The sequence below is a fragment of the Aureobasidium pullulans genome (genome assembly GCF_000721785.1).
Source record: "Aureobasidium pullulans EXF-150 unplaced genomic scaffold scaffold_6, whole genome shotgun sequence".
Taxonomy (NCBI): Eukaryota; Fungi; Ascomycota; class Dothideomycetes; order Dothideales; family Saccotheciaceae; genus Aureobasidium; species Aureobasidium pullulans.
The window spans coordinates 585,698-612,273 of NW_021941026.1; the positions used below are offsets into that span (position 1 = coordinate 585,698).

At 51.5% G+C, this 26,576-nt stretch overlaps 10 protein-coding genes across 10 annotated transcripts; 6 read left to right on the top strand and 4 right to left on the bottom strand.

Moving 5' to 3' along the window:
- The first annotated feature begins 148 nt into the window (after positions 1 to 148).
- Positions 149 to 4,922, top strand: M438DRAFT_396078 (beta and beta-prime subunits of DNA dependent RNA-polymerase). The gene is made up of 2 exons (XM_029909247.1): positions 149 to 342; positions 398 to 4,922. The coding sequence occupies exons 1-2, from the start codon at positions 239 to 241 to the stop codon at positions 4,752 to 4,754; spliced, it is 4,461 nt and encodes a 1,486-aa protein (XP_029762106.1). The 5' UTR covers positions 149 to 238; the 3' UTR covers positions 4,755 to 4,922.
- A 959-nt stretch (positions 4,923 to 5,881) lies between these two features.
- On the bottom strand, positions 5,882 to 7,845 carry M438DRAFT_344348 (WD40 repeat-like protein). The gene is made up of 4 exons (XM_029905204.1): positions 7,610 to 7,845; positions 7,382 to 7,550; positions 7,246 to 7,333; positions 5,882 to 7,188 (listed from the first exon to the last, which is right to left on the bottom strand). Exons 1-4 carry the CDS (start codon positions 7,670 to 7,672, stop codon positions 6,144 to 6,146), a joined length of 1,365 nt encoding a protein of 454 aa, XP_029762107.1. The 5' UTR covers positions 7,673 to 7,845; the 3' UTR covers positions 5,882 to 6,143.
- A 1,103-nt stretch (positions 7,846 to 8,948) lies between these two features.
- Positions 8,949 to 9,965, top strand: M438DRAFT_373445 (RNA-binding domain-containing protein; the record flags this gene model as incomplete). Its single annotated transcript, XM_029908422.1, has 3 exons — positions 8,949 to 9,041; positions 9,094 to 9,250; positions 9,301 to 9,965. The coding sequence occupies 3 exons, from the start codon at positions 8,949 to 8,951 to the stop codon at positions 9,963 to 9,965; spliced, it is 915 nt and encodes a 304-aa protein (XP_029762108.1).
- A 1,083-nt stretch (positions 9,966 to 11,048) lies between these two features.
- M438DRAFT_270821 (uncharacterized protein) lies at positions 11,049 to 12,985 on the bottom strand (the record flags this gene model as incomplete). Its single annotated transcript, XM_029900427.1, has 2 exons — positions 11,049 to 12,426; positions 12,480 to 12,985. The coding sequence occupies 2 exons, from the start codon at positions 12,983 to 12,985 to the stop codon at positions 11,049 to 11,051; spliced, it is 1,884 nt and encodes a 627-aa protein (XP_029762109.1).
- Positions 12,986 to 14,313: 1,328 nt separating this feature from the next.
- Positions 14,314 to 15,176, bottom strand: M438DRAFT_344350 (uncharacterized protein). Its single transcript, XM_029905205.1, has one exon. It carries the CDS (start codon positions 14,986 to 14,988, stop codon positions 14,689 to 14,691), a length of 300 nt encoding a protein of 99 aa, XP_029762110.1. The 5' UTR covers positions 14,989 to 15,176; the 3' UTR covers positions 14,314 to 14,688.
- A 1,054-nt stretch (positions 15,177 to 16,230) lies between these two features.
- On the top strand, positions 16,231 to 17,301 carry M438DRAFT_270917 (adenosine deaminase; the record flags this gene model as incomplete). The annotated part of the gene is made up of 1 exon (XM_029900439.1): positions 16,231 to 17,301. The coding sequence occupies one exon, from the start codon at positions 16,231 to 16,233 to the stop codon at positions 17,299 to 17,301; it is 1,071 nt and encodes a 356-aa protein (XP_029762111.1).
- Positions 17,302 to 19,050: 1,749 nt separating this feature from the next.
- M438DRAFT_344352 (uncharacterized protein) lies at positions 19,051 to 19,860 on the top strand. Its single transcript, XM_029905206.1, has one exon. The coding sequence runs from the start codon at positions 19,493 to 19,495 to the stop codon at positions 19,649 to 19,651; it is 159 nt and encodes a 52-aa protein (XP_029762112.1). The 5' UTR covers positions 19,051 to 19,492; the 3' UTR covers positions 19,652 to 19,860.
- Positions 19,861 to 20,162: 302 nt separating this feature from the next.
- M438DRAFT_344353 (6-phosphogluconolactonase) lies at positions 20,163 to 21,299 on the top strand. Its single transcript, XM_029905207.1, has one exon. It carries the CDS (start codon positions 20,243 to 20,245, stop codon positions 21,035 to 21,037), a length of 795 nt encoding a protein of 264 aa, XP_029762113.1. The 5' UTR covers positions 20,163 to 20,242; the 3' UTR covers positions 21,038 to 21,299.
- A 367-nt stretch (positions 21,300 to 21,666) lies between these two features.
- Positions 21,667 to 24,717, bottom strand: M438DRAFT_364105 (uncharacterized protein). Its single transcript, XM_029907700.1, has one exon. It carries the CDS (start codon positions 24,700 to 24,702, stop codon positions 22,006 to 22,008), a length of 2,697 nt encoding a protein of 898 aa, XP_029762114.1. The 5' UTR covers positions 24,703 to 24,717; the 3' UTR covers positions 21,667 to 22,005.
- Positions 24,718 to 24,928: 211 nt separating this feature from the next.
- Positions 24,929 to 26,472, top strand: M438DRAFT_270076 (uncharacterized protein; the record flags this gene model as incomplete). The annotated part of the gene is made up of 2 exons (XM_029900360.1): positions 24,929 to 24,988; positions 25,039 to 26,472. The coding sequence occupies 2 exons, from the start codon at positions 24,929 to 24,931 to the stop codon at positions 26,470 to 26,472; spliced, it is 1,494 nt and encodes a 497-aa protein (XP_029762115.1).
- Positions 26,473 to 26,576: the final 104 nt, after the last annotated feature.

Consider the following 26,576-nt stretch of genomic DNA (forward strand, 5'->3'; position numbering starts at 1 on the left):
TTGGTGGTTTGATGATCACACCAAGATAAGCTTCGGATGTACGGTCGGAGATAGACCCCGCGATGAACGATGAAGCTCGGACCCTTGTGGCCGACGCTGCAACAAATCCTTAGCGGCTGCTCTTGCGATTTTATGTCGAAGTCGAATACGGTAAACTTCAGCGAACCAGTCACCACAGTCAGAAGTCAGACTTGCGCCGAGTCTTTCTTTATGGAAGTAGTCGACACCTGCCGCCATCATGGAAAGTCAAGTTCGGCAATTTGACGGTGATGAGCTTCCGCCCAAGGAGCAGGTCATCGACCGTCCTCCCAAGCGCATCTCGGAGCTGGAGTTTGGTGTCCTGTATGACTGTCTGAATGCGCCCAGTCCAAGACCCCGTCGCTGACTCACTGTACAGATCCAACCAGGACATGGTAAAGCAGTCCGTCGTCGAAGTCTCGGATCGCAACGTTTACGACCTTGGAACTGGCCCTGGCGGCAAACGTACCCTCACTGCCCACGGTCCCCTCGATGGCCGCCTCGGAACTTCCTCAAAGACTGGAACCTGCGAGCAATGCAAGGAGGACCTCAAGAACTGCAACGGTCACTTCGGTCACGTCCGCCTGGCGCTTCCCGCCTACCACTGGGGCTACTTCAAAAAGATTATGGAAATCCTCAACACCATCTGCAAAGACTGTTCCCGCATTCTCCTGGACGAAAACACTCGCCGCAAGTACCTGCGCCAGATCCGTAGACCAGAGCTGGACACTTTGCGCAAAGAGGCCATCTGCAAGAAAATCGTCGACGAGGCCAAGAAGACAAAGACCTGTTTCTACTGCGGCTCCATCAATGGCACCGTCAAGAAAGTCGCCGGACATCCCATCAAGCTTATCCACGTCAAGTGGCAGACATACCTCGCTTCCAACGCAAAGTCGAAGGTCAAGCCGGCTTCCATGGTCGCTTTCGAAAAGTCGTTTGAAGAGGCCAAGAAGGGTGTTCCGGATCTGGAGAAACATGCGAAGCGTGCTGTGGATGATATGAACCCTCTTAGAGCGCTCAACCTCTTCCAGAGAATCTCGACAACAGATGTGGAGTTGCTAGGTATGGATCCGAGCAGAGGCCGCCCCGAGGCTTTCATCTGGCAATATCTGCCCGCTCCTCCAGTCGCCATCCGTCCATCAGTCGCCCAGGAAGCCGCAAGCACCGAAGATGACATTACCAACAAGCTCGGAGACATCATTCAAATCAACACTCTTCTCTCGGCTGGCCTGAAATCGGGACAACCCGTCATGAAAATCATTGACATGTGGGAGTTCTTGCAAGTCCAAATCGCCATGTACATTGATGGCAACCTGCCCGGTCTTGGTCGCGACTCAGCATATGGCAAGGCTCTTCGTGGTTTCTGCCAACGTTTGAAGGGTAAGCAAGGTCGTTTCAGAGGTAACCTTTCAGGCAAGCGTGTCGACTTTTCTGGACGTACCGTTATCTCTCCTGACCCCAACCTGAGCATCGAAGAAGTCGCTGTCCCGTCCAAAATCGCCACCAACATGACCTACCCCGAACGCGTCACAAGATACAACATCGAGAAGCTTCGCGGATGTGTCCTTCGAGGAAAGAAAAAGCATCCCGGTGCCAACTTCATTGTGAAGAAAGACGGTCAAAGAAAGGTTCTGGAAATCATGGAAAGAATCGGAAGGCTCGAGCAGGCGGCAAGCGAACTGCAGATTGGCGATGTTGTCGAACGTCACTTGGAAGACGGCGACATTGTCCTGTTCAACCGTCAACCATCTCTCCACAAGCTCAGTATCCTCAGTCACAAGGTCAAGGTCAGGCCATGGAGGACTTTCCGCCTCAACGAGTGTGTCTGCAACCCTTACAACGCCGATTTCGATGGAGACGAGATGAACTTGCACGTACCACAGACCGAAGAAGCACGTACAGAGGCTATCAACTTGATGGGTGTCAAGAACAACTTGGCTACACCCAAGAACGGTACTCCCATCATTGCCGCCATCCAGGATTTCATTACAGGAGCCTACCTCTCTTCCATCAAGGACAACTTCTTCGACCGCAAAACCTTCAGTCAAATTATTGGTTACATGTTCCACGACGATGTGATTGATGACCCAGAGACTGGTGAGAAGCTTTCCATCGAACTGCCACCACCTGCAATCTGGAAACCGCAACGACTTTGGACTGGCAAGCAAATTTGGAACGTCTTGATGCGACCAAACAAAAAGCTGAATGTGCTGGTCAACCTGGAAGCCAAGTGCAAGCAATACAAAGCACCGCCGAAGGGTGTTGCTCCTGACATGAACGAGGATGATGCATACTTGGTCATTCGTAACTCAGAGGTCATGTGCGGTTACATGGACAAGGCAACCGTTGGTGACGGAAAGAAGGACTCAGTCTTCTACGTTATCATGCGTGACTTTGGTCCCGACTACGCCGTCCACGCCATGAACCGTCTCGCTAGATTGTCCGCACGTTGGCTCACTAACCAGGGGTTCTCGCTCGGCATCAGCGATGTCTACCCTAGTGACGCACTGACAGCAAAGAAGATGAATCTCATCAGAACAGCAGAGGCAAAATGTTACGAGCTAATCGACCTCTATAACAAGGGAGAGCTGGAACGCGATCCCGGTTGTGATGAAGAAATGACCATGGAGAACCAGATTTCTGGTATTCTTTCAAAAGTCCGTCAAGAAGCTGGTGACGCCTGTTTTGCTGAGCTCAGTCGCCGCAACTCACCCTTGGTCATGGCCAAGTGTGGTTCGAAAGGCTCTAACATCAACGTTTCTCAAATGGTTGCTGCCGTAGGTCAACAAATTATCGGTGGAAAGCGTGTTCTGGAGGGCTTCCAGGACCGTACTCTTCCTCATTTCGCAAAGGGCAGCAGAGATGCACCGGCCAAGGGTTTCGTCGGAAACAGTTTCTTCTCTGGTTTGAACCCTACCGAGTTCATCTTCCACGCCATGTCTGGTCGTGAAGGTCTGGTCGATACGGCTGTCAAGACTGCTGAGACTGGTTACATGTCTCGTCGTTTGATGAAGTCACTGGAAGATTTGTCGGCTCAATACGACAACACTGTACGCAACTCATCTTCTGGTATCGTTCAATTCCAGTACGGAGACGATAAGCTTGATCCCGTGGATATGGAGGGCAGTGCAAAGCCTGTACACTTCGATCGCAGTTTCACCCATGCTGTTACAACCACATGGAACAACGTTGATCGTGGTTTGAGGCCTTCCGAAATCATGCAGATCACAACAAACACACTCAACCCTGAGCGCGCCAAGCTCGAGCGTTTCTCTCTCACTGGCGAGAAGCTTGGTTACAACGACAGGAGCGACCATGGCATCGACCAGATGGAGAGTGCTCGTGACTTCCTCGACACTGTCCAAAACTACATCCAAATCAAGTGCGATAAGCTGGCTGCTATTCGTACAAAGATCGGCATGGAATCTGGTATCGATGATTCTGGTACTATCGATGCCGGAGTGGCGGACGACTGCAAGCAGCGCTCCATTGCTGATGGCGTGCTCAAGATCTCGACTGCTGCTATCAACGAGTTCCTCATGCTGTGCTTGACCAAGTACGAGCGCTCAAAGGTTCAACCCGGTCATGCCGTCGGTGCCACCGGTGCCCAATCCATCGGTGAACCCGGTACTCAGATGACTCTGAAAACTTTCCATTTTGCTGGTGTCGCCGGTATGAGTATTACTCAGGGTGTACCACGTATCAAGGAGATCATCAACGCATCCAAGGTCATCAGTACCCCTGTCATTACTTGTACACTCGACTCACGCTACGAAACTGTCGCCGGTCGTGTCGCAAAGGCAATGATCGAAAAGACATATCTCCGCGACATTATCGCTTACATCGAAGACGTCTGGTCAGTTACCAGTTCTTACGTCAATATGCGCATCAACTGGGACACAGTCATGAAACTTGGTCTTCGTCTGACCACCCAAGACATCACCTATGCTATCGCGAAGAACAAGGCTGTCAAAGCTCTTGGTGTCCAAGTCGCTCCTGTTGGCAAAACACACATTCGTGTCAACGTTCAATACGTCCCCGAACCACGCGGCAAAGCGGCCCAAGCCAAAAACCGCAAACCCCTCGAACTCTTCGACGTAATTCAAGACCTCAAGCGCATCCTCCCCAATGTCGTCGTGAAAGGATATCCCGACTGCGCCCGTGCGATTGTCAAGAAGGACGATAAGCCAGATGCTAGTGGTCGCGAACCTGTTTCCGTGTTGGTTGAAGGCTACGGCCTCAGAGCTTGCATGACTACCGAAGGTGTAGACGGTGTCAAAACACGCTCCAACAACGTCATGGAGTGCAAGGAGGTCCTCGGTATCGAAGCAGCACGTAGCACCATCATCAACGAAATCAGCAGTGTCATGGGAGGTATGGACATTGATCCTCGTCACATGCAGTTGCTGGCAGACGTCATGACCTACAAAGGAGACGTGCTGGGTATCACACGTTTCGGTCTCGCCAAGATGCGTGATTCGGTCTTGCAGCTTGCGTCGTTCGAAAAGACTCCTGACCATCTGTTCAATGCTGCGGTGGGCATGAAGAGAGACAGGATTGAAGGTGTCAGTGAGTGTATTATCATGGGTCAGAGCATGAGTATTGGTACTGGTGCTATGAAGGTTGTTCGCAAACTCGGCATCACAGAAGCTGAACATGGACGCAAGAGATCGGCCTTCGAGGCCGCCTTTGCGGGTTTGCCTAAGACGCATGCTGTCGCTGCTGCTGCTGCATAGGGGCTGGTCAGTGTGCGGCTTGATGATGACTAGAGGGAGGTGATGGATCATGGCGTTATGAGCATTGCGAAGGGCGTTTTACCCAGTAGTTTCTGGTTCTTTATTGATGATTAGTTTTAGTATACCCGCCACAAAAGCGTTAGAATGACATTGCAATCTTTTCCAAAGACCAGTTTCACCGGTTTATTTTTCTTTTTTGGCAGGTCGACTTCTCATCGTGACCCACCGGCCACTGAAGCACGTAAGACTAACAGCCACCCACCCGTCTATGGATAGTCTTCCTCCCATCCATCTCTCATGTTCCTGCCACTGACGGCAAGGCACTTGCCACCGTGGGTATCTGCTCAGGTTGCAGAATGTGAGCCATTGTGGCTACGGCTCGCTCTACGATCAAGACCCGCCAGACAGCGAGGCAGAGCAATCAGACTACCAGGTCACCGACTCATCGCCCACTGACATCATCTCATCAATCTCGACTGCTCGAAGAACACGCTGCTATCTATCAGAGCAAGGTCCTCGGTGTGGCACGAGTCAGGAGGAGGAGATAGGGGAACATTGACCTGGTCGTTTCCCTTCCTATGCCAGCAACGGCGACATACACTGAAATCATTATGCACGACACAGCAATGAGTTTCTGAGATCTACGTGTCCAACAACCCAAGGCATCTAAATCTACACCCCTACCTCGATCCCACATCCCGCTACTCCTCCAAGACTTCCACACGGAAAGAAGTCATCGTTTCCTTCCCCACGAACCCAAGACGACATACCGGTGACTGCAAATGTGTGTAATGTTTCACTGACGTGATGACTTTCCTGCCCGCCCTTCCCTTCCTTGCTGACTCGCTCGTCCGTGAGGAGAATGAGTCTGGCGGCAAAAGGCGCACGCACAATTGGCTGCTCTTTTCTCATCGAGTCGATGGGTTGGTGGAGTCGGTGTATGATGAGGAACATAAGGTGCCAGCTGCTAGAGAGGTGTTTTATAGCTCCAGAGCAGCAGGATTTGTCACGAAGGATGGCCGTGGAAGAACACGAAGATCCATCAATGCCATTTGTGGTGAATTCGAGACGACTGATGTGCTCAAATGGTTCACGACGATGATAGGCACGTCAGCTGGCGACAAAGATCTCCGAAAGCCCTGACTTAGGACTATACATACGATTTTGTACTTGATACATCTAAATCTGGCTTGTCTGTCATGTCAAGTACCATGCGATGTGATCATTGCATGTGCTGTTAAGGCGACCCTGCCTTTGTATGGCTTGCATATGTCAAATGATCCCTTGCATCGCAACGACATTCATCCATCCAATCGAGGGATACTGAATCCGAACGATGTTCGAATCGCTGCAGCTCCTGTAACTTGAGAGTGATTGTCGTCCCAACATTTACTCTGCAGGTTCGGGCTTCCAGACGATCAGTTTGTGATCGAACCCTCCACTAACCAACCATTCCTGCTTCACGTCACCCGCTTTCACACAGGCAGCGCTGAGGCATCTGACTTTGCTACCGGGTTCGTGGCCTTTGAGAGTAGCGATAATCTTACCAGTGGTGGCTTCGATACCACGGATTGCACCGTCATCACTGTTGACCCAGACGCCTGTGCCGTCAGGACGCCATGTGAGTGCCGGAGTGCTGTAGGCTGTCTGAGGCGCCATGGTGTTGCATTGAATCAGGATGGCGGCTGATTCGCGGTCTTGCAGCGCCAATGCAGCTCGTGCCTGTGAGGCCTGCGTCTCTTCGGCAGGAACAAGGGATGCAATTGAGGCGTCACCGTCCATCGAGGGAACCATCAATCGTACAATCAGCAATTTCATGTGCGGAATGGCACTGGTGGCGATTGCGATCAAGGTGCTGTCTGTTGGACACAGAGCGATTGCTGATGGAGTGAAGGCAATCCAGGCATTACTGTGTGGCGCAAGATTTTGCTTGCCGAGAAGGCGTGCCTCGCTGTCAACGCTGTAGTAAAAGAGATGTGTCGAATCTCGGCGCGTGATGATGAGCACCAGAGATCCATTATCGGGATGCTTGATGAAGAGGAGTGCTTCCGGATTAGTTGGTAGCGAGATAGATGCAACAGGAGCAGGCAACTTGGGGTTAGTGGCAGCAACGTCAATACTGTACAGATGGACTTTGCCGTCCCAGCCTGCGGTCGCGAGCCAGGTGACATCTTCCAATTCATGAGTTACGATCTGCACAACATACTTGGCATGGTCACGGCGCTTGTCAAAGACCACGCCCTGCAGATCAGAAACCACCAGTTGGCCAGACATGGATGCTGTCAGCAGATGTGTCTGTTTCAACACAGCAGTCGAGAGCACCGGCGAGTCGTGTATAGCCAATAGCGAATCTTTGAGCGTGCATGCAGGCAGATTGTGGACATTAAGCCGGCGGTCAGCGGTCGTAGCTACCAACAACGGTTCGGATGCATCGCTATACGCAGGTCAACGATGCACTGTCCTCAGGAATGACAAGGCACAATCGACTCACCTAGAAGTGGTGCTCGCTACCAGTGGCAGCGAGGTGTGAAGGATGTTGGAACGTGTCGGTCCAGAAATTTCATTTGGCACGGCCGGTGCTTGAAGGAATTCAATATATTGACTTCGGAAGAATCAAAAACACCTACCATGCTGGCTCCAACCGTGAGCGCCATCATCTGTGCCAAGCCTTTCGAACTGCAGACTCATATCAAAGGTCTGCTTCTCTTCTAAGATTTTCTCGATGGTCAGGTCGCCTCTATTTGTCGATCCGGCACTTGGAGGAAGGCCGGCTTCCCTGATAAATGTATCCAAAGTCTGGCATGGAAACATTTTAGCTGGTGATGTCAGGATAATTGTTATGGCGAGCTTCGAACCTCATCGTAGCTGTTGGCCTTGAGGAAGCGGGCAACGATGATTGCTGCCTCACTCGGTGACATGTTGACCGCAAGTTGATCGGATCCGGATGGAAGGGCTCGTGAAAGTGGCTCCAGGTGTTTGGGAATGTTTGGGCTGTGGCGGTTGGAGTCTGGCAAGTCGCACCTCGGTTGATGGACCGCGACTTCCCCAAGATTCTGGAGCCGACGTCAAACTGGCACCTTCTGCACGTCCGCAATGTTTTCGATATTATCCTTCCCGCCCTTTGTGTCACCACGTCTGTCGCTGAGCCTGAAACCTGGTTGGAATAGCTGGCTTCTCGCCTAGCATCATGCACCGCGCCTCCGCACCAGTTCTTCACGGGATGCGGCACGGGTAGGCGTGAAAGGAGCCTGTGTAACCGTGGCGCTCAATTGATCCTCGATGCTGTGCGCGAGATTCGGCCCTTTCGCCCAATTCGACTCTTGGTATGCCACTTATGGCTGGTATAGCCGCTATCAGAGCCTCCTGTTGGTTGACGGAGCCGCGATACACGTTGCTTCTGTGGGCGCCCACCACAACGGTCGCTTCATAAGTATATATGCCGTGCCGCGAAAAATGACAGATCACAGTTCTTGACCCCTTCATGATCAGGGCATCATTTCTTCATCGAAGCTGCAAACAACATTCTTGACCCCAGCCAGTGGTTTCACCGCTACCATCGGTCTCGCATCTAGCCCTGCATATCAATCTGCTCATCGGCAATTGGACAAAGCGTTTGCTCCACTTACAAAGATCACAATCGACATTGAGCGAGCAGACGGAGAGTCAGCCTTGCTTCCCCTTTTCTGTCTTGGGTCAGCTCTATCCTATCGCAATCCTCAGTCTGGTGGGGTGGTCAGTCAGGGTGCATGGCGACATGGGCCTTATCCAGATGGCTTGCTGCAACCCCAGATTTCTGCCGAGTATCTGACCCTGCGATCGTCTCGGGCTACACCTCCCCGGCAATCAGAGCTGTTTGTCCAGTCCCGCTTTCCAGATGTTGCTTGCAAGAAAGTAGACCAAAGTCCAGACAATCGACTGGATTCGCTGATTGAAAGTCACGCATATCATGCATTGAAGCTGTATACACGGGGTAAGTCCGTTGATGGTTTGTACAAATAGAACGTCCCTCGACCATATTCCGGCAACTCTTTCTGGTTCATCTCTGTCGTTTGTAACCAGTTTCACCTCGAAGATCCAACAATCTTTCAAACTGCGGCTGCCCTTCTTTGCAGTTGGACTTCGACAGATATATTGACTTATGAGCACTGTGCTGTCCTGCACTGCCTACCTTACTTACCCGTCTTGCTATCGAACATGTTGTCCCGCATGCCCGCAATGAACTGCCAGTACCCTCCTTCTCGCGCCAAGAGTTCTGGCGACGGCGACTTCTTCTTCTATGTTGAAGGCGTAAGTCACAAATCATTTGATTTGATTATTATGATCTAATTCAGAACTGCAGCTACCACCATACTACACCTGGGGGATGCTCAAAGACTTGACTCGAAAGGCTGCACCATATCCAGGGTGGACGGAGATGGCCTCAAACCCACAAGGGATGCAGAAAGGTCGTGGCTGGATCAAGATCAGACGTCCCAAGGATGCCTTCAACTTATATGGTATGTTTCTTTGTCCAGTCGTGTTGAGCGGAAGACTAACTAGTTCCAAGGGTATCTGACCAGTGGCTCACCGTCCCTCAAGCCACTCAAGGTATATCTCTGGTCAACAGCTCGATCACCTCCGGAACTGTTGCGTTGCAATAGTGATGTTCCGCGTTCCATGCAGCCGTTCTTGCCGCCATCACACAGCGTAAGCACGTACTCGACTCCCATGAGTACACCAATGAGCACACCGATGAGTACGCCCATGAGCACTCCCATGAGCACACCCATGCACGGAAGTCCTGTGTTCCAACACCGCCCACCAGTGGCTCCGAGGAGGATGAGTCCGACTTACGTCTACACACCAAACCACCGTCCCATCAACGCCACGGGCGGCCTCGTCAAAACCGAATCAAGAGGCATCTTCATCAGTCAACTGGATTATGCGATTGATCAGCGGCAACTAGAAGAGTACCTGCGCAGGATTGGATCCTTCGACAGCTGCGAGATCCGACGGGACCCGGCTACTGGCCGATCGCGCGGCATTGCAACAGCAAAGTTTGCAAATGCAGAAGCCGCAGCCAGAGCCATCCAGGTTTTCCACGGTCAGAAGCTCATGAGCAAGACAATCAATGTACGCTTCGACACGGAAAAGGAAGCGGTCGCACCTGCTGCAGCAAGCTCAAGCAAGACCTTCGTCGACGGTCTCATCATCGCCAACGGCTCCAAATGAGACACAGACAACCAACAGACATCAACCAACCAGAGCAGATGTGAGCGATATCAACGAGTGCCAAAAGAATTGTTAGCGAATAGTATCATTTTACCATGTGCCGTCTTATATCCTTTCCCCGCACCCTGCAGCGAATGTACGTGACTAGCATCCTGCATCCTTCATGCTGTGTAACACCAGAAATTCTGAGACACTCTGAGGCTCAGGCGCAAAAGAGGCACACACCACGCACACCCCCCTTTCCAATGCAATTATCTCATCATCATCCACAAATCACAGCCTCTCCCAAAAGTCGCAGAAATAGACAAGAGTAAGCAGGCTACATCAAACCCACATGCATTCTCGAATACGAGGCTTTGGGGAGCAGCCGCATAAGGGAAAGAAAATCAGGATTGTTGCTTGCTTGCTTGCTTGCGTGAATCAAATCCGGAGCTGCAATATGCAGAAGCGGAATGACCACCGCGCATGGGATGGGATGCATCAAGTCATCATTGCATGCGCGCAAGTGTTTCATGAATCGAACGTCCGGAGGAAATTCCGATAGGTTTCTCGGGGTCATGTCCTTGCCCGCTGGTGGGGGGGTTGGTAGCGGTGGTGCCTTTAGAGGTGGGTTTATGCGGACCTTCAGTTGTTCGGACCAAGGACTTTCTGCTCCTTGGCTGTGTCTTGGGGGTTCATCAATCTTGATTGCAGAGAAGGGAAGATTGAAGAGATAGCGATATCTCAGGATTACTTTCATATCCCAGCAGGATTGTATCTCAATTGGCTGTTTTCAGTTCAGCTTTGATATTGATGAACTTGCCGACTTCCTTCTACTATACTTGAGGCTCCAGGTAATATGTGTTTCCACGTATTGTCAGCTCATCTATAGGAATGCCACTCGTACCGAGAACGAAGGACCAATTTCATCCACATGCTGATGAGATAATCAGAAAGATATGATAAGCAGGTACAGGAGCCAATGATTTTTCTCATTTTGCACACACGCTTGGAGAAGCTGGGTTGGCCAAGAGAGGGAAACGCAATCACTTTGTTCCCATGTATACATTATTTGAATATAGATGTGTTTTATACACGACAGGGCTATCCGCGAGCCTTGTCAGCCTCGCGGGTGATTTGCTTCATATCTTCAAAGCACGCCTCCCAGAGACATCGCTCACAACAGCAATTGCCCCCGAGTGCGCCTGCAGCCCACTCGCGACGATCTTTGACCGGAAGTTCAATGTCGCAATAATGGCTGAGGACCTCTTCGCCCTTCTTGAGACCGGGCTTGGATTTGATGCCGCCACGGGACTCGCTTCCGTGCCATGTTGGTCGCTCTTCTAGGACGCGGAAGCGGACGTCGCTTGCCCAGCGCCAGGTGACGTTGGGGTTGCAGCTGTGATTTGCCAGGCACCACATGGGGTGTACCGCGCTGACCTCGGGTCCGCGAGCGACGCCGCCGCCAGAACCGCTCAAACGAGCTGATGCTGTACCGCGAAACTTGGCGTAGAGGGTGTTGAAGACCCAGACGTCGTATTGAGGGTTCTTGAAAATATCGACGTCCATCTTCTCGAGCATGTTAAATGGCAGCACAACATTGGCCTGGAAGCTGAAAGGCAGAGTACGCGGGAATGGCGACTCAGTGCTGTGACGGTCGTGTGGGCGCCAGTGCTTGGACAAGTCGAGAGTGTGATAGTCACCCCAGATAAATTTGACGTACTTGATGTCCAGTGGATGGATCTCTTGTGTCTCTGCCATTGCCAAAGATCTAAGCAGTAGCAGAGAGTAAAGAGCATTGGCAGCCTCAGCTGGTGGAACATCCTTCGCAATGTCTTCGACACCACGGTCACAGACAGCAGGATGATACTCGTCTTCAGCAAGGTCGCTGCACTTTTGACTGCAGAAGACGACCTCACAGTCAGGGCATTGCACAACATATGCTGAAGCGGGATCGCTGAGCTCAGGGAGATCAGCACTGCAAGCGTCGCACAGGGCGTCCTGCAGACGGTTGTTTGCTGTAAGGAGCGAAGTCTCCGAGAGTGCGATCTCGCCGGGTGCAATATCCTCCTTGGCGAAAACACCAAGTTGTGTAACGAACTTTTCCACACCATCACTCTCAGTCAAGAGAGGCAGCTTGGTAGCCTTAACCTCGAGTCTCGGAGCAACCTTTTCCATTTCGGCATTCAGGAATTCCAAGCTCTCGTCCGAGCAGCGATCGGGTTCATGTTCATTCCAAGGATAGCACTCTCTACGCACCATGCCTTCGTCAGGAAACTGATCGAGCCCAAACTTAAAGCCTGGCTTGTTGTATTCGTCGGGCTGCGTTTCGCGCAGCCAGTCATCGATTGCAGCGTGAATGACGTCCAAAGTCGCTTCGATGGTCGGATCCTCTCCAAAGAGATCCTGGGCCTTGAAACAATATTCGGCGGCACTTCTTTGACACCCAATTACATGAAGGCACTGGGCAAGCAATGCATATCTACGACACGTCAGGACAAAATTCACTCACGGAACAGAGATCAGGAAGCTTACACTTGGAAAGAGAAACGTCCCTTGGTCCAAACCAAAACCTCAATGTCTGACACATCGACATCTACGAGCTGGTCCTTGTTCCTCAGCATGAACTCGGGATAGAGATGGGCCAAGATCTCGGCATTCTCGAGGATGTTCTGGTGTCTGTATTCCAATGACTCTTTCGAGATGCTCAAAGCCAAAGACTCAATAGCCTCGTCGCAAAACTCGTCCTCGTTGTTGATTGCATCAATGAGCAACAGAGCCTTGTATGCCGAGCCGATGGCAAGATCGGGGTATCCAACCTCGACATAAGCCTTTGCGATGCGCAAGTACAGATCGATGTTGTAAGGATGTTCGGGTAAGAAGCTGCAAAGCTCATGCAGAGCATTCAAGCGTTTTCTGAGCTCGGCATTGGTGATGGAGGGATAGTGTTCATCGGTCGACAAGTCCCACTCTCTGGAAAAAAGTGTCGAGCGAGGAGCGTAGGGGTGATCGTCCGACTCTGATCGATGGTGTCCGTTCATCTTGCCGTTCTTCTCGTTCTTATAGCTGCTGATTGTTGCGTTCAGGCGGGCCATGGCCTCTTCGATCCTGTGGAAAGAAAAGGCATCTTCGGAGGACGACATTCTCGGCTGAGTGGTCGCAATGCCTTACAACTGCTGTATGAAGATTTTTGGTCAACGATGCATGCAGCTTTCGTGAAATTTCTCCTAGCACGGAAGATGCCGTCGGACGCGTCGCGTTGATGGATTCAAACGCGGAGCATCGCTCTTGCACTTTGCAAGCACTCAATGAACATGATTGGACATGAACACCAGTCCGTTGAGACCTCCTGCTTCTTCGTCAACGATGGTTTGCCTGCTTCGAAGGTATCTGAGATGCATTTGGAATGGAGAGAGGCCTCCTGCTTCTCCATCAGCGATCAGCGATGCGTCGCATCAGAAAACCTCCTGCTTCCTCATCAACGATGTTTCGCCTCCGAGGCAGATATCGAACAAAGCAAGCTTTCATCAATATCACCCCTTTCCTTGTATCGCATCATGAATTGCTCCCAATAGCATGGTTAAGACACAGCTAGCTTACATTTCTCGTAAGATATCCAGATCGTGGAGATAGATCGGGAGATGCTCCATCTGAGCCGAAACGTGTGGTGCATGTGTCTAACGCCGCCTCCAATCACCGGAAGATCGGCCGCCATCGACCTTCGAGAAAACAGAGTTCCGCGTTTTTCTGCAAAACAAGAGATTGCCGTTTTATCAAATGGCAGCCTCGCACAGCCCACGATGTCGCATCCATCGCACCCAGGAGGCCGCTCCGGAAGGCCGGCTTGGCCGTTGTACTCAAAGCAGCCTGTCGGTGTTGACAAGTCTTCTCCGGTAGTGTGTGGATAGCAGCCGTTTGAGAACTATTGCGCGCTCGAATGTAAGAGTCAGAGTCAGAGTCGTGCGCGTCTGATTCGTTTCTCGAGACTTGCAATCTGATGATTTCCTGATGCCTCTGAATCAAGTGGAGAACGCCATTCTGCCAATGCGACTTTCCAGCCATCTTCTTTTGTGCTCTTCATCTCTACCAACGTGTACCCGAAGGAATAAGGCTATCGATGCCGAGTCAAGTGTCTTCGAAAGGTCCCTGGGACTAGGCAGAAAGAGGCTAAGCAGACAGCCCGCAGACACCGCGCGTGCCTTTCTTCAGCAGTGATCGTCGATCAGTCTTCGCGATCAGTGTGGGGTCTGGTGGTTTCAGTGCAAAAAAGCCCTGGACGGCCGAGCCTGGTCCTTTGATCGTGAAAAAGGAAGAAAGCTTATTTCAGATCATATGGCCACCTTGGTAACGGGAATCAAAATGCAGATGGAGAATTGGGCAGGTCTGAGAAATGTTGTTCATTGGTTCGGTCGAAGAAGGCATAACCAGTATGCTTATGCAACAGGGGTATCTAAAATAACAAAATGAACCGGCTGGACAGGACCCAGTGCCGGAATGCAAACAAAAGAAACTCCAAAAATGCTCGCTTCAGTGACCCTTGGGTCTACAACGCCTTGAATGAACCCATCATAACTCTGGTTAAGTGTCCAGAGAGGTTTTTGTATCGTAGAAAGAGATCATGCAGACTGCGCATGAAAATGTCGTGATGATCGTAACATGAGTGACCGATGGACTGGTCAAAAGATGAGGAACCGGTGGTGAGGTCGAGAGATGAGATGAGACCGGTAGCGCAGCGAATGCGTTTTTAGCGGCTTTGAGAGCCGAAACCGACGATGTTGGCGCATCTCAGACAGTAAAAGGAATTCAAGCCGTAGGAGACCATGTTGGCAGCCTTGCCTGTTGACATGTCGATGCTTTGAGAGCGACGGCAGCGTGAACATCTGGCGAGTTCCATTTGTGAATGTGAGAAGGCGAAACTTGTCAAGTCATCGGAATCTGATAGGTCGTCACCGACAGCAAGCACGTTTTGAATAGGCTGAGGTTGAGGTCGTCTTGGAGGAGGAATGTGTGCAGCTTGTGTTTGGAGCTGAAGAAGACTATCCATTGTGTTGCGAACAGTGGTGGTTGAAGGAGAATGTAAGAAAGGTCGATAAGCCAGCAAAGGGTGTGATGGATCCGATACAATGTCCTCGCCTGATGGAGTGAAGGGAGATGCCAAAGGAGTCTCGTCGTTGTGGTATGAAGATTGTTGGTTGTGTTGGATAGAAAAGTAACAGGAACCCTGAATGGGAGAGAGGGCGATACTTGAAGTAGACATTGCGAGATGGGACGGGAAGAGGATCTCAGATGCACGAGTTGGATCGACCAGATGGAGCGGATAGGAGCGTACATTTATTTGGTCCTCACCAGAGCCGCACAGAATCTCGATGTTGGCCAGACAGATCGCTGATTGCACTCATTGGCTTTAGAACGGGCAGACCTGGGCATCTGCGCCCGTGCGACCCGCCTACCCTGCTTAGGGCCGTAACCTAAACAAAGCCACCTCGAACACTGCCAAGTGTGAAATACACGTATCAAACCGGACTAAACCTTCGCTGCGGATTTCATCCCACTCATCAGAGATCATGCGATTCATCAGCTTATCACGAATCATACCAAGGCAGGAGCTCTTCCGAACCCCGGCAAAGTCAAAGAGTGATTTCCACAATCGTATCTTCGGATCGATCTATGTTTACTGATCAAATCGCAGACGTCTTCTCACCAATCTACCAAGGCTGACAAACACCACGGCCAGCCAGCCAAGGCAAGATCGTGCTTCGCAGATGCCCCACCAACGTTGCTAGAGGTACTGCATGCAGCCAGCCGAGGTGGTCTATTTACTTAACACCACCATTTAATTGTGTGTCTTGTCTCACCAGAGTCACTGCCGGCTGTTCTCCGAGTATTCGACGTTGACCTGGACAAACGGATGCTGTTTCGAGGCCATATTGTCGGGTGGTTACAGCTGAATTCTAGATCTGAAGCTCAAGAGGAAACATCTCCTCTCCGCAGCTGCGCGCCGTTGCGTCTGCGGGCCTGTCCGGCGCCTTTGTACTCAGTCCATCCTGCGCGCTGGGACGCATACTAGCACGGCTCTGGGAACCCGAGACAGCTCACGCCAGACGACAATAGAACATACTAGTAGTGCACGAGCATTCAGGCATCCAGCACAAGAAACGCTTGTCTGATAGCCTACGCCTCCTGCCTTACTTGAGCAGAAACGGGGTTGCACAATCAACTCGATACCATAACCTGGCGGAGACAACGGACACCGAATCGCTATTACAGGGTCCAGGGCTGCCGAAACATGTGCAAAGGCCAGATTCACGACCTGCTTATTGCGCTGCCAAAGTGTGAACATCACATACACATTGAAGGCGCTCTTACGCCACGTCTGCTCTTCAAATTCGCTGCAAGAAATAATGTAGATCTTGCTTCAGCTGATGATGAGGTGTATACCAGCGAAGAACAACTGCAAGCACGTTACGGTTCCTTCGCCTCACTGGCCGAGTTCATTCGATACTTTACCTTCGGTAGCTCTGTTCTGCTAACGGCCGAGGACTTCAAGGAACTAGCCTACGACTACTTCACCAAAGCTCACGAGCAGAGTGTCAAGCATGCAGAGGTATTCTTCGACCCACAGGCGCATACCAGTCGTGGTATCGCCTATGAGATAGTGATACAAGGATTGTCACGCGCGAAACAGCAAGCGGAGCATGAGTTTGGCATGAGTATCGAATACATTCCCTGTATATTGCGCCACCATGGCTTGGATAGCGCAACAAGGATGTTCCAAGAGGTCAAGGATGCCGGCCACTTCGCAGATGGCGTCGTTGCTGGACTTGGTATGGCCGGCGATGAGCTCGTGCATCCGCCCGAGTACTTCAAGTCGATATACGACGATGCAAGAACAGCCGGGGTACGATGCACAGCACACGTAGGTCAAGCTGGTCCAGCAGAGTTCGTATCATCTGCGCTTGAGAACCTCCAAGCTAAGCGAGTGGACCATGGTTGGATATCGAAAACAGACAACCAATTGATGCAGAGGCTTGCGGAGACAAACACGCTTGTCACTCTTTGCCCAATCTCGAACTTCACCCTTGGATTCGTAAGCAGCATCGCCGAAGTGCCTATCCGCGAGTTCCTCGATCGCGGTGTCCGGTTCTCCATCAACAGCGACGACCCGGCGTACTTCGGCAACTACATTCAAGAAAACTACTGTGCTGTTCAGGATGCATTCGATTTGACCGAATCTGATTGGAGGACAATTGCACTGAACGCTGTGGAAGGATCATGGTGTTCAGTCAAGCGGAAGAAGGTCCTAGAAGATCAGGTCACTACAGCAATCACAAGATGGAAAGCCACCCAAGCTGCATAACAAGACCAGGCACCAGCAACAGACAACCATCGAGGCCCGAACAGGCAATTTCACCGTATCCTAGCAATTCGTACACATGCCTTACTCTTATTGATGCTTGGCCAGAACCATACCGTTGTACGCCGTGGCTGCGAGGCGATACGTACGGATGCTGCACCTCATTCGTGTTGCACTGTGCAGTTCGCATTCCTAGTTCCCCTCTCCGTTGTAATCCGCAGATTTCAGACAAGGAGAGCACGAGAAGGCGTCAAACGCCCGTGGTCTGCAGCACCATCCGTTGTTCCCGAGTCCCGAATGTCGAAAAGTCGCAATCTAGACCGGGCCATGCCACCAGACCCTCCTTTGTCGCATTTCTCTCGCAAATTTGCTCTTCCCACAGAGTCAAGTAGATTTCACTTCTGCAGATTGTCGCAGGTGGAGGCTGAGTCGTGGAAAGGCTACGCGGACTACCACAATACGTGTATTGCTATCAAGGTTTTCATACAAACTTCTGTCGCAAGTTCGGTGATTGGTGCAGCCCTTGTTTGATGGTTGGTTCGAAGGCGGGGTCGGCCAGACTCGTCGAACCTTGTCTCCGTTTCATGTCAAAGAACGTTTCACGTCCTAGAACTTCCTGCGAACATTTACGGTCAATCAAACTGGCAACAAAGGCCCTTGGCCCCTTGTGTATTCACATGGCAAGCGTACAATCTCTTCCAAAATCTGGTCTATCTAGACGGGCTTTGTGGACAGATAGGCTGCAAGGTTCTGGAACATCAGGCCTCTTAGCAGACACCTGTCCACAGTCTACACAAAAAGAGGCGTTCAAGGCGTTTCGTAAACACACTCATCAGCTCGTAGATTGCATCGTACCACCAACCACCGAAGCCAAGGCGTTCGCAAAAAGTACAATTGCCAGCGTGTCACCTCCTGCCACCGATTGATTACGGACGCAAAGGGGTCTTGTTCAGTCATCAATTTCCTTATCTGATGTGAGCATAGGGCTAGAAGATTCGTAATCGCAAACAGCGTTTCGTCGCTGCCTGATGCGCAGCAAACAGAAGGATGAAACGCGCAGTGAAGATTGCGTATCCAATGCTAAGGCAGACTGGGGCTGTGCTTAGGTTCTGTTGTTTGATACCTGTCAAGTCATCGGCTTCCGGCAAAGGAAGGATTGAACACGACGACCGGTGATAGTTTGCGCCGGGTCCGAACGCCTTTTCGGATTCGAGAGCTGAGAGCGCTGTGCCCCTTCCTCCGCATCGCAAGGCGCAAAGCGCAATGTTGAGAAAAGTCATTAGTCGTGGCGAGAGTTTGACCGGTACGACGTGGAAGCCTCGATAGCTTCGACGCTCTGCTTGATGACAAGTTATTTTGAGGTCTACGCCAGCCATGTACGCCTCCAGCTCGCAACGCCGAATATTTTCACGACTTGAATTGCCATGCCCAGCTCAATTACCCAAGACGAGAGCGAACAGAAGCATCGTTCGGCTGGATTGAACATGAAGTCGCCGCAACAATCGTAACAAAAAGAAAGAGGTGACCACTGGCCAAGGCAGCCAGCCACCACATCAGCGACTCATACGAATGTTTGTGGGTTTTTTGTGTGGGGTTTTATCTCCTATGGCTGGCCTCCCCTTGACCAGGACCGGCAGAATTGGAAGGCAGCGCGTAAATAAAAGTTTCAGGTTGCAAGTGCGGACTTGACTACAAAAGAGGATGGTGCAGAGTGGTGATTGTTGGTCACAATCGAATACCTAACCGGCTACTTCTGCCGCAATGATGCTCGCAGCTTTCTTGTTAGACCTCAATATCAGACTCGCGGGATTAGGTGAGCTCTTAGGTGCAGTCCGATAATAGGACCGAGAAGGATGCTCAAGATGCAAGTCGAGAGCTAGGAGGTCTTGTAGGAGTTCTTTAGGCTGCAATCGTCTTTGGGTATCTGTTCAAGGTAGGTGCGAAATTGAGTCCCACTCATGACTGCCTCGTGCGCCATGTGACGAGACGATGGTCAAGATCGACTTATACACGTCCGTTACCAGACCGTGGAAGCTCTTCTTGTGGCGTGTTATGCTCACTAACGACTGATATACCCCGTAGAAACATGGAGCATAGATCTGTGCCATAGTCTCTGATGTTTCCAGGGCACGACATATTTGAGGTAGAGCTGTATAACCTTATGTTTTAGTCTCGTATTTCCGGTCTTGAGGGAATGCCGATAACGTTGAGTCCTCCCAAGAAGCACGAGGAGCGGTTTTCCAAAAGTGGAGCGGATAAAGCTGTCAGCCTTGCCAGCATCAGGCCTAAACAGAGCTTCGGACACGGTGTCGCTTGCAATGATGGTCCACAGAGAATTGCGTTCAAGCTCTAGCGGTCATCCGCGCTGGACATAGCATATATGCTACGCTCTGCCTACACATAAAGGTGTAGAGTATGGTTAAGGTAATGTACTCCGAGTAGAGAAGAAAAACACGTGATGATTGACAACCGTTGTAATGACGCCTGAGTGACAGACGGAAGTTGGCTCCGAGGAGGGAGCTGCGCCCCGTAACGAGGATTTCCATATTTGCCGACACCGACAAAAGATGTCCCAGAACAACCGGTCAAGCTGAAGACATGTCAGTGGTGAAATTCTTGTAATTGAGTTACAGGTGATGGCGAAAAAGACTCGGCATTGGCTAATAAGTGGTTGCGGTGAGGACGGTAGAAGTTCGTGGAAATATTGATGGTATCTTTTCGGTCGCCAAGAATGTTCAAAGAGGACCAGCCCCACGGCGATTGAGTGGGAAGGTGCTCGTCATCGGCAAAGAAGTGATTTATCTGATAAGCCGGGCCCGTCTCTTATCCTTGTCACATCATCCACCAACCCCTCGCACAACCGCAATCTATCTTGGCCCGTCTCCGCTACACGGAATTGATACTCACAGTCTCGGCGACCTTCTTCATCTGCAATACATCCACCATGGGCAAGTCACCAAACGTCTACAGCTTCCCCGGCGTTGCCGAGCTGGCTCCCACTCTGCGCCAGTACGTCCTCACGCAACAAGCCGCTTCCATTGAGCGCCACGGCACCTTCAGAGTCGCTGTTTCAGGAGGCTCCTTGCCCAAGACTCTCGCCCAGGCTCTTCTGTCCAAGGGCGATGGCAGCCCCACCGACACCGTCGACTTCAACAAGTGGGAAATCTTCTTCGCCGACGAGCGCTGCGTGCCGCTAGACCACGAGGACAGCAACTATAAGCTACTCAAAGACGAGCTGTTGAACAAGATCGACAAGGAACAATTCGGCGAGCCCAAGGTCTACCCCATCGAGGAGAAATACCTCGACGACGCTCAAGAGTGCGCCGACCAGTACGAAAAGCAACTCGTTTCCGTCTTCGCCGCCCGCGACTCCGTCAAGCTTCCCCTCTTCGATCTCATCCTCCTCGGCTGCGGCCCCGATGGCCACACCTGCTCGCTCTTCCCCGAGCACCCCCTTCTCCGCGAAACCGACGCTTGGGTCCTCAGCATCTCCGACTCGCCCAAGCCCCCACCGAAGCGTATCACCTTGAGTCTGCCCGTCGTCCTCCACGGCGCAAAGATCGCTTTCATCGCCACCGGTGCCGGCAAGCGCGACATCTTCAAGAGCATTTTCGAGACCGAGGAGGGCCGCGCCTTGCCTTGCGGTCTGGTCAACGAGGGCGCCGGAGACAAGGTCAGCTGGTTCACCGACAACGCCGCACTCGAAGGCGTCAGCGTGCCCCGCAGAGGAAGCCTGTAATCCCTGCATCCTTGCATCCTTGCGTCTTATCTGGAAACGAAACACCCATGAAATCGATTTCCCTCCTCACTGGTTTGGGGGAGCTGTTTTTTAGTGCGTGTGTCGTGTGACTGGATTCACCCATCTCGAATTTCGAAATGCAGGTCATTCAAACAATATGAGTACATGGATACTGGAAGCTTCGCGGGACGGTCATGATACCACCATGTTCAGAGAAGGAAAGTTATAGAGAAACAAAAACCACACACACACACAAAACACCCAAATACTTATCCTCTTGTTGTCGATACTTTAGCGTTGATACCATGAAGAAACCCACAATTTATTTTCACAATTACTTCATCTATACCACTTTTCTCCTTTCGCTGATTGTATTGTCACATGTTAGATGATGGCTTCGCTCATTCTCTCTCTCTCCATCCCCTTGGTCTGGTCACACACTATGTTGGAACCAGCAGGGCGAGACCTCACGAGACGTTAAACAAACTTCAAAGATTGGCTTTTACACACGTGGTGATGAGTGGATTAACGATACTTTCTCTCCGTTTTTTGCTCGTCTACTCCGATTGGATATCAGTTGTCCTTGAACATGTCACGTCATGTCATGTCTGGTAGATTCATGTTTGGGTATGCTAAAAGCATCTTTTCTCATTGCAGTTGTTCTTCTACGTAGGTGTGTTTCGTGTCTTTCGTGGGTTTCATCCCTCGTATGCTTTCATGAGCATGATGTTATGGGTATGCTGTTATTGCAGCTCTTCAGACGGGCGTTGATAGCTGTGGTGTTGTAGCCTGCTTTCCCTCCTTTGAATTCTTTGTGATTGTTCGTGAGTTGGAGCGGGTTACCGTATCGCTTCTGTGCCTGAGATCATTCCATCGTGGTTCATCGTGTCTTTTCCTCATTCCCTCCTTCGTTGGTTATCGTGTCTTTTCCTCGTTCGCCTTCGCCTCTGGGAGTCTGCTGTTACGGCTCAAAATCTTCCATCACGGGAGAGTCTGGAAGGCAGTTCGTCATCCTTGTCCTCCATTTTCACTCCCTTGTCGATAGAGTACGGGTATGCGATGGCAGACGCAGTCGCGCCAGCAGCTACTGCTGAGTTCTTCGAGCGCATCAAATCTGCCCATGACTTCGGTGCAGCTTTAGGTGCGGGAGTGGCAGACTCAGCAGGACTTCCTTCGGCGGGTGCTTCAGCTTGAGCATTAGCATTAGCAGGAACATCAGATCCCGATCCAGTGGGTCTGGTTGTGGTGGGATTTTCGATTTCGATTTCCATGTCCTTGATCATTTCAGTGTCTTCCTTGGGAGTCATGAAACCCGAGGGGACAGAGCTGAACAAAGGATAGCCATAACCAGAGGAACCTCCAGATGCGTCGTCGTGGAGTGAGCGGAGCTGAGAGTAGTTCTTTGCCTGTGTCGACGTGGCTGAAGTTGGACCTCTGCTGTGCATGTGGTTGTAGTAGGGTCTGTAGGGTTTCTCGATAGGAGGGAGGGCGTTAGTGCTCTGTGGTGGTGGTCCTGGTAGGCCTGGGCAAAGCGTGTGGTAGTCAACGGGGATGACAGAAGGGAGGTTGCGAGGCTTTCTCTGTGCTGGTCTGGGATGGCTGTATGCAAACAATCCCTCACTTGGGCGGTAGGCGGTCGGGTGGACTAGAGGATGTTGAACGGGTGGGCCGAACGGGAGCCTAGGATATCCAGAAAGACAGTCGACCGCAGTCTCAGGGGCGTAGTAGGTTGTGTTCAGTTGAGGGTATCCACGGTACGAAGAATTCTTCGCAGAGGCAAAGGACTCCATAAAGTCCGTGGAGTCATCTGGCAGGTGCGAGACCGAGTGCTGGTACCTCATGTGCGACTTGTCGACTGTCACGGGAGCAACAGGTCCTTGCTTGGGCCCCAAAGGTTTGGCACGACCGTACGTGGGGATCTCCAAACCTTGCGCCTCTTCCTTCGAGTCAGAAGCGTCGTGTGATGTGGTGCCTTGCAGCTCCTTCAGGCGTCTGTTGACATCGGGCGTCAAATTCAAATCGCTAGGCGGAGGAGGACACAGCGTGTGCGGGGGCATGGGACATGGATCAGGCGCAAAGCATGGGAAGGTGAACATGCTCTGAGATGGGATGTCAGAAGGACGTGAAGTACCAGAGTCAATCTCGCCATGTACAGGTGTGCCGGACTTGGTGGAGTCGGAGTTCGACCAAAAGGTACCAGGCTGGACAACAGTTCTAGGAGAACGCTTGGTCTTGTGAGTAAACTTTTGAGTCTTGCATCGAGTAAACTCTTCAGTCTTGCATGCCCTAGACACGGATTGTGTGCATCTGGGTTGCTGTTGATGGCCATCTTGGGACACGGAATATGTATCAACCTTTCCTTCTTGATCAGTCGAGCGAGACTCTTTGTTTATCTGGGTGCTTGGTAGGAGTTTGTCGTTGACTGATGACGGTCTCTGCGTAGGGACATCTTCATGGTCAACCTTTGCAGCGTCTTTGCTAGCCGAGAGGAACTCATGGACTAGGGTTGATTTGTTTGAAGCATCAGGCGCAGCCTGACCAGAGATTGCCTTTGGGTCGTGCAGCTTCTTGAGGGTAAGAGATGTTCTCTCGCGTCTGATGTCGAACTCTTGCTGGCGAAGGCGCGCCAAATCGACGAGAGCATCCTGGCCACTGAGGATGTCCAGATCGACACTAAGCATGGGATGATCCTTGTTGTATTTCAAAACTGCCTTGCGCAATGCAGCGTTGGCGTCAACGTCTGGCTGGCCAAGAGTAGTCTGTCGACGCAGAGCTTCAAGAGCAGGAAAGGCGTACTCCTCGAGGATGTTGCTGCGCATCGAAGCCATGATGAGGTAGCGGGCTTGTTCATGGGACTCCTCTGCCACAAAACCTGGTATGCCAAAGAGGTATATCAGCGACTCGCAGAACTTGGTCAAGTCCATCTGTCCTTTGTCGTCATCATAAGAATGAGAGCCATCGAGGCTGAGGCCAATGTGGAACCATCGCAGAGCGGAGCCTTTGAGGTAAGCTTCGAGGTTTTGAATGGACTTTGTGCGAAGTGCGCGATTTACTCTGCCAACGAAGATCGAGGCGTCCGAGATGTACTGCACGTCACTGGGAGAAGCGTGATGGCGGTTAGGGTAAAAGTAGCCGCCAAGATCGGCAACAGTGGCAGGTGGTTTCGACATTGTTGATGTGTCGAGAGGAGAGGCGTTGGGGTTCAAAGTGTCTTGAACAGAGAGGGTTGATGGAGTAGGGGAGGTTGGTGTGATGAAGGGAGTGGGTGAAGCAGGGGAGGTTGATGGAGTTGGTGACTCAGGTGGAGTAAACTGAGATTTACCTGAGTGCATCTGATTGACTTGTTCGGAGAGAGAATCTAGTTCATTTTCCATATCAGTGAAGCGATCGGCGAGGTCCTCAGCCATGGCTTTTTGCTGGGCTTCCAGAGCATGGAGCTTTTGATCGAATTGCTGCATGGGTACAATTTGCGGTTTGTCGACAGGGCGTCGGTCAAAGATGCTAGGATAGAGCAAAGACGTCTCTGGTGGAGACATGTTTGGCGAAGGATTTTGGAGTGAGTGTTGTTGTAAGAAGAGTGCAGTACGTTTGTTCATGAGATCAAGCTGGTGCTTGAGTTCTTGGAGAGACGAGTAAAAGTGGTCGTCGTCCATGTTGGTTGGCATTACAATTTATAGGTGATAATGACTGGATTATTCTTGCTTTTGACTTTCTAACACGTCTTCACTTGGACTGAACAGACGATGTGTCGAATGTCGAGGGAGTTGGTAGCGGATTGGTGGTGAAGTGAGGGGATTCGAGCAAATCAATCAAACATGAGGCGGCCATGTGATGATTGTTATCCTTCACTTCCCATCAACAACAAAACATCCATCCCAATCTCGATAAATAATGTCGTCGCGGATGCCCTCTGTTCGACGGCCTATCAGGGCAGCAGTAGCATCACCCGAGGTAGAAATCCGCCCGCCTCTCAACTCTCCAACAGTGCTGAGATGGTCTAGGATTCGGTAGACGGTGATGGCATAGCAAAGAAGAGGAGCCAGCTTCCACAGCTGACTCCACGCTCCATCAAGACGTCCAAAGACGTTGCTGCTTCAAGTATTCCCATGTCAAGTCCCACAAGGTCGACAATGGGCATCCCGACACGAGCAAACGAGGACAAGGCTGCTATGCCACCCCCTTCTGCTCCTCTAGCTCGCACTCAGTCTATTCGCACCCGCCCAGTATCGCAAACTCCCGCAGCTACTAGCACTTCAGCCACTAGATTTGGTCTCGCCGCTCCGTCAAGGTCGCTGTCGACACGGGCACCTGCTCCCTCGACGGCCACGGCTCCAAAGCCTCGCGTCGTGTCTCACTCTCGCACCCCCAGTACCTCTACTATCGCAGCTTCAAGCACAGGCGACTCAACTCTGAAGCGTTCTGTTACCACCACCGCAACCAGACACCTTCGATCACAGAGCTCAATTACCACAGGGCTGAAGTCAAGACTCACGGCGCCATCCACTCCATCCACACCAACCTCGGAGAAGAGCAGCACGGAACCGACCAAACCTCTTGTCAGGCGCCTCGTACGACCGACAGCGACATCGAATGCGCCGAAACTCGATCCCTCCACTTCGCGCCCGGCCTTCAACACACTCCAGCAGCACTATAGTCCTGCCAAAACCGTACTACCGAAACCTCCGGTCCCTTCCTCACGAGCTGCACCCTCCGCTGAAGATAAGGCTGTTCAATCTGGCGCTGTCTTCGAAACCACAAAACTCCAATCCGAGCTGTTATACCTCTCCCTTCTCCACGAGTCTGCCAAGCCAAACCTACGGAGCTATGAAAGAAGCGCAAGGAAAGCACTCAAGGCAGAGTTCGAAGCAACACAAGATGAGGTGACACAAATTCAAGAGCAAGAGAAGCTGTTTCATGAACAAGGAAATCTTGCCGCCATAGCCAAGTGGCTCGTTGCACAAGGAGCACACATTGGCCCCGAGGCCGCAGAGATGATACAAAGCCTAAGTGGCTGTTTCAACGAGCTCATGATGCTATCAGCACCAGAGAGCAGGTATACAGCGCTAGTGCACACATTTTCCGAATGGGCTGCCGAAGCAACAGAGCAGGACCGGGCACATATTTTCTCGGGTCCTTTAGCACTAGACTGGCATCATCTGCATGCTTCAATCACACAACGCTTACGCTTGGTTGAGCGAGAGGTTGAGATGCTCCCTTCAGCACCGCCGAGCGGAGATGGAGTAGAGTCGTCATTATCCATCATACTGCGCTGCTTGAAAGATCTGGTGTTGGGCATGAAAGAAGAGCTGGAGGCTATGCTGCGTCTTGAAAAGCAGGTTGTCAGCACGGAGAAGCAGCGAGTAAGCAATGCCGTGGCTGGTCTTTCTATGGAAGCTCTTCTGCACAGTTCAGAAGAGTGGACTGCTGCTTGGTAGAGCAATCACGTAATGAAGAATGGCCATGCATTTTCACAGATCAATATCTTCAGCTCCTCAGCTCGAGGTAACCCTGATCATTTGACAGCGGAATTTACGCCGAA